This window comes from Palaemon carinicauda, chromosome 45, assembly GCF_036898095.1.
Source record: "Palaemon carinicauda isolate YSFRI2023 chromosome 45, ASM3689809v2, whole genome shotgun sequence".
Taxonomy (NCBI): Eukaryota; Metazoa; Arthropoda; class Malacostraca; order Decapoda; family Palaemonidae; genus Palaemon; species Palaemon carinicauda.
The window spans coordinates 7,255,245-7,261,580 of NC_090769.1; the positions used below are offsets into that span (position 1 = coordinate 7,255,245).

Here is a 6,336-nt window from a genome sequence, read left to right on the forward strand (position 1 = left end):
TTAAAACAAGAGTGTTGGCAATAGCCAGTAATTTGTGGCTAGTGAAGAGGAAGCCCTGCCCCTTTTGCTGGTACACAGAACAGTCACTTTGATTATTGCTGCCAAATTACACAAGATATGCTATCTATGGCTCTTTAAACTTTGCTTTAAATTTTTTTTTATAACTCGTGGATACTTGTACCCTTGATAATGCTGTGCTATGCCTTTGGACTAATCCCTGGAAAGAAGAATAAACTTGGCCTCTTTTAACATTGTCCTTGGGTATAAACTTGTTTGGCTGGCTAATATTCCGTCCTCGAGTCAGACTTTGCCGATTATCCAGCCCCTTACGACTAAGGAAATAAATGAAACTATTGATAGCAACAAGTTCTCCTCCTGAAAGGGAGACTGTAATTCTTCTAAGTTGATGTGCGCAATTATAAGCAATACAGTATCTCTGAAGGCCCGGTGGGTTTTGACTCGGAATCTTAATTTCCCAATGAATTGACTGGTTCAATTCCTCTGTGTTTGATGTGCGCAGTCTCAAGCAATATGTCTCTGAGCGCCTAGTGGTTTGGACTCGGAATCATTATTTCCCAATGAATGCATTGCTTCACGCTCACAACCTCCTCCTACTACAGTAGATTGGAAAACCCTCCCTCGCTAGACCTTGTATGCGCTTGGGTTGCTCCTGATATACAAACACAACAGCCCACTCTCAACAGAGTGCCTACACACTAGCACTTCTCCCAGAGTGCCTACACACTAGCACTTCTCCCAGAGTGCCTACACACTAGCACTTCTCCCATGTTGGATGATTAACCCTTCAAAGTTGATCGATAGTAGTTTCATATAAGTCACTCCTACTATTTCCCTCTCCATGTGGGAGACGGTGTTGGTCAATCATTCACCAAGAATGGAGAAAGAGACCGAGAGATTGCATGTTATTTTCCTTTGAGGTGATTGCGATCGTAAGCATCAAGGGGAGCATCATCACACATGCTCGCGATCATGTATGTGTTGATTACTCTCTACTACGGGAGCACCATCTCACTAGTTTGTGCTCCAGTTAGTGGTATTAGAATTGCTACTCTTAAGAGAGCACCATTACACCTGGTAATGACAAGTTGCGCACTCTCACCTGGTCACGAATGATCGCTTGCCTCTCACCTGCTTGTGATCGATCATAAGCCCTCTCACCTGCTTGTGATCGATCATAAGCCCTCTCACCTGCTTGTGATCGATCATAAGCCCTCTCACCTGCTTGTGATCGATCATAAGCCCTCTCACCTGCTTGTGATCGATCACTCGTCCTCGCGATCTATCACGCGACCTTTCACCTGCTCGCGATCGATCGCACGCCTTTTCACTTGCTCGCGATCGATTGCGTGCCTTTCCACTTGCTTGCGATCGATCGCACGCCCTCTCACTTGCCCGTGATCGATTGCGCGCCCTCTCATCTGCTCGCGATTGATTGCGCGCCCTCTCATCTGCTCGTGATCGTTTGCGCGCCCTCTCACCTGCTCGCGATCGATCGCGCCCCCTCCTACCTGCTCGCGATCGATCGCGCGCCCTCTCACCTGCTCGCGATCGATCGCGCGCCCTCTCACCTGCTCGCGATCGATCGCGCGCCCTCTCACCTGCTCGCGATCGATCGCGCGCCCTCTCACCTGCTCGCGATCGATCGCGCGCCCTCTCACCTGCTCGCGATCGATCGCGCGCCCTCTCACCTGCTCGCGATCGATCGCGCGCCCTCTCACCTGCTCGCGATCGATCGCGCGCCCTCTCACCTGCTCGCGATCGATCGCGCGCCCTCTCACCTGCTCGCGATCGATCGCGCGCCCTCTCACCTGCTTGCGATCATTCGCACCCCCTCTCACCTGCTTGCGATCGATGTCCTCCCACCTGGTAGCAATCGATCGCACATCCTCCCACCTGGTTGCAATTGATCCCACTTCCTCCCCACTTGGTTGCAATTGATTCCACTTCCTCCCCACTTGGTTGCAATTGATCCCACTTCCTCCCCACCTGGTTGCAATCGATTGATCTTCCTCCCACCTGGTTGCAATCGATTGCTCTTCCTCCCACCTGGTTGCAATAGATTGCTCTTCCTCCCACCTGGTTGCAATAGATTGCTCTTCCTCCCACCTGGTTGCAATCGATCGCCTGTCCTCCCACCTGGTTGCAATCGATCGCCTGTCCTCCCACCTGGTTGCAATCGATCGCCTGTCCTCCCACCTGGTTGCAATCGATCGCCTGTCCTCCCACCTGGTTGCAATCGATCGCCTGTCCTCCCACCTGGTTGCAATCGATCGCCTGTCCTCCCACCTGGTTGCAATCGATCGCCTGTCCTCCCACCTGGTTGCAATCGATCGCCTGTCCTCCCACCTGGTTGCAATCGATCGCCTGTCCTCCCACCTGGTTGCAATCGATCGCCTGTCCTCCCACCTGGTTGCAATCGATCGCCTGTCCTCCCACCTGGTTGCAATCGATCGCCTGTCCTCCCACCTGGTTGCAATCGATCGCCTGTCCTCCCACCTGGTTGCAATCGATCGCCTGTCCTCCCACCTGGTTGCAATCGATCGCCTGTCCTCCCACCTGGTTGCAATCGATCGCCTGTCCTCCCACCTGGTTGCAATCGATCGCCTGTCCTCCCACCTGGTTGCAATCGATCGCCTGTCCTCCCACCTGGTTGCAATCGATCGCCTGTCCTCCCACCTGGTTGCAATCGATCGCCTGTCCTCCCACCTGGTTGCAATCGATCGCCTGTCCTCTCACCTGGTTGCAATTGATCGCCTGTCCTCCCACCTGGTTGCAATCGATTGCACTTCCTCCCACTGGGTTGCAATAGATTGCACTTCCTTCCACCTGGTTACAATCGATTGCACTTCCTCCCACCGGGTTGCAATCGATCGCACTTCCCACCTAGTTGCAATCGATCGCACTTCCCACCTTGTTGCAATCGATTTCACGTCCTCCCACCTTGTTGCAATTGATTTCACGTCCTCCCAGCTGGTTGTAGTCGATCGCACGTCCTCCCACCTGGTTGCAATTGATCGCCTGTCCTCCCACCTTGTTGCAATTGATTTCACGTCCTCCCAGCTGGTTGTAGTCGATCGCACGTCCTCTCACCTGGTTGCAATTGATCGCCTGTCCTCTCACCTGGTTGCAATTGATCGCCTGTCCTCTCACCTGGTTGCAATTGATCGCCTGTCCTCCCACCTTGTTGCAATTGATTTCACGTCCTCCCAGCTGGTTGTAGTCGATCGCACGTCCTCTCACCTGGTTGCAATTGATCGCCTGTCCTCTCACCTGGTTGCAATTGATCGCCTGTCCTCTCACCTGGTTGCAATTGATCGCCTGTCCTCTCACCTGGTTGCAATCGATCGCCTGTCCTCTCACCTGGTTGCAATCGATCGCCTGTCCTCTCACCTGGTTGCAATCGATCGCCTGTCCTCTCACCTGGTTGCAATCGATCGCCTGTCCTCTCACCTGGTTGCAATCGATCGCCTGTCCTCTCACCTGGTTGCAATCGATCGCCTGTCCTCTCACCTGGTTGCAATCGATCGCCTGTCCTCTCACCTGGTTGCAATCGATCGCCTGTCCTCTCACCTGGTTGCAATCGATCGCCTGTCCTCTCACCTGGTTGCAATCGATCGCCTGTCCTCTCACCTGGTTGCAATCGATCGCCTGTCCTCTCACCTGGTTGCAATCGATCGCCTGTCCTCCCACCTGGTTGCAATCGATCGCCTGTCCTCCCACCTGGTTGCAATCGATCGCCTGTCCTCCCACCTGGTTGCAATCGATCGCCTGTCCTCCCACCTGGTTGCAATCGATCGCCTGTCCTCCCACCTGGTTGCAATCGATCGCCTGTCCTCCCACCTGGTTGCAATCGATCGCCTGTCCTCCCACCTGGTTGCAATCGATCGCCTGTCCTCCCACCTGGTTGCAATCGATCGCCTGTCCTCCCACCTGGTTGCAATCGATCGCCTGTCCTCCCACTGGGTTGCAATAGATTGCACTTCCTCCCACTGGGTTGCAATAGATTGCACTTCCTCCCACCTGGTTACAATCGATTGCACCTCCTCCCACCAGGTTGCAATCGATCGCACTTCCCACCTTGTTGCAATCGATTTCACGTCCTCCCACCTTGTTACAATCGATTTCACGTCCTCCCAGCTGGTTGCAGTCGATCGTACGTCCTTCCCCCTGGTTGCAGTCGGTCGCACGTCCTCCCACCTGGTTGCAGTCGATCGCACGTCCTCCCACCTGGTTGCAGTCGATCGCACGTCCTCCCACCTGGTTGCAGTCGATCGCACGTCCTCCCACCTGGTTGCAGTCGATCGCACGTCCTCCCACCTGGTTGCAGTCGATCGCACGTCCTCCCACCTGGTTGCAGTCGATCGCACGTCCTCCCACTTGGTTGCAGTCGATCGCACGTCCTCCCACCTGGTTGCAGTCGATCGCACGTCCTCCCACCTGGTCGCAGTCGATCGCACGTCCTCCCACCTGGTCGCAGTCGATCGCACGTCCTCCCACCTGGTCGCAGTCGATCGCACGTCCTCCCACCTGGTCGCAGTCGATCGCACGTCCTCCCACCTGGTTGCAATCGATCACATAACCCATCTTTTGGTTATGATCGATTGCGCATCATCTCGCCTGCTCGATTTCTCTCCCGGGCGAGTAGTACCACTACAAGCCCTCTCCTTTGTTTCCACACATAATATGAGAGAGGGAATTGGCTTAGATAATGAAGAGATTGAAAATGACTTGGAGTTATTCCTACACTAATACTTTTGAATGGGTCAATTTGGTAATCTTAAACCTAAGAGGCATGCCACCAATCTGTTTGTTGAACATGGTATATAACAGGGAGCAGTCACATGTTGGTGCCCTCCTAGCTATTTGCACATCGGCTCCTCTCTCTCTTCGAATTGAGAGCTTGACACTGGTTGTGTTTCCCGCACTTGACTCCCGAACATGGTTGGGGCAGATAGTAAGATAAATGCAAACTCACCAATTATGCGCTCCTTCTCCAAGGTAGAGAGGAATTCATATTTTGAAATCAGAAAAAATTGGGCGTGTCAAGTGTTGTTAGCTTCTAGTCTGCTTTTCTCAATAAGAAGAAAAATCTGTAGTTTGTTGGATAAAGATTATCATAGACCACACATTTTTCAATTGCTACTTTAATTTCTTGTGTCTTTAAAATATATGGTTTAATTTTGAAGTAGGTAACTGTAAAAGCTGTTTATTTGGCTTCTCTAGGTAATTATTTATTCAGTATCGTTGCATACCCAGAAAACCTAACATACTGTACTTCATTAAATGCATTATATTGATTATGGGTTGTTATATAAAACTTAAATTTACAATCCTAATATCAGTACAGATATCTGTAAAAGTTATACTTTCAATTCATTAAGAGGAATACAGTAAATTACTAAGTCCACATCCTATGATAATATATATAGATTTGGTTCTTAAAAAACAATAAATACTATGAGCTTGCAATTGTGAGTTATGCCAACTCTTACTAAAGATTTGTTGATGCAAACACTATACTAGTCAAAACAATAATTAATTTGTAAGTTGATGTAAAATAAGATTAGTAATTTTGATGAGACAATGATGTGTTGGTTGAGGAACTAAGGCAGGATAGGGCAGTCTATAGAGGATAAAGGCAGAATTATATAATAATTATGTATAATTAAGGTTTAAAATAACATTGGTTAATCATTAGCTGCAAAAATCACATTAGAAGGTAATATTTTTCCACTTACCAGATATAGTTTCAGTTGTAATACTAAGTATGCTTTTATAAATGTCATGGACATGTCTAGTTTGCCATTATTTCCACTATTTTTTTATATAATTAGAATATTTTAGATTTATAGTTTATCATGTAAGTTATTTTACTAAAAATATATTCTTGAAATTAAAGTTTGCATCAAAATATTTGAATAAGACTCATATATCTGTACAATTAACATCTTTTATTTATTTTCCAGGCTACAATCATCAAAAGAAGAAAATTGTGTATACTGTAGTCTTCTGTTCAAAACAGGAAATGAAACTGCAAATACAGTTTGCACTAAATAATGAAATATTCCTATTGACATCAAGATGAAGATCAGCAGCAAATCAAGGATTAACTACAGAAAAAAAATCAAATGTTTCCGGTTTCAAAAGGAGCACCGGTGAATCGTCTCTACTGAAGCAGCCAGTCAATCGTCAACTTTCTCTGGACTCTTAAATAACCCTTATGAGAAATATCATTATAGTACTATAAATATCTGAATGTTTAATAGACCAAAGTTACTGAAATTTTAGAGGGTTGTGTGTTACAGTGGTCACTAC

At 48.5% G+C, this 6,336-nt stretch overlaps 1 protein-coding gene across 1 annotated transcript; it reads right to left on the reverse strand.

Moving 5' to 3' along the window:
- Positions 1–2,904: 2,904 nt before the first annotated feature.
- LOC137634720 (laminin subunit alpha lam-3-like) lies at positions 2,905–4,605 on the reverse strand. The gene has a single exon (XM_068367210.1). It carries the CDS (start codon positions 4,603–4,605, stop codon positions 2,905–2,907), a length of 1,701 nt encoding a protein of 566 aa, XP_068223311.1.
- Positions 4,606–6,336: the final 1,731 nt, after the last annotated feature.

Bases quoted from the DNA above. Each gene is read 5' to 3' on its own strand.
- LOC137634720 (XM_068367210.1), bottom strand. From the start codon at position 4,605: ATGGGTTATGTGATCGATTGCAACCAGGTGGGAGGACGTGCGATCGAC.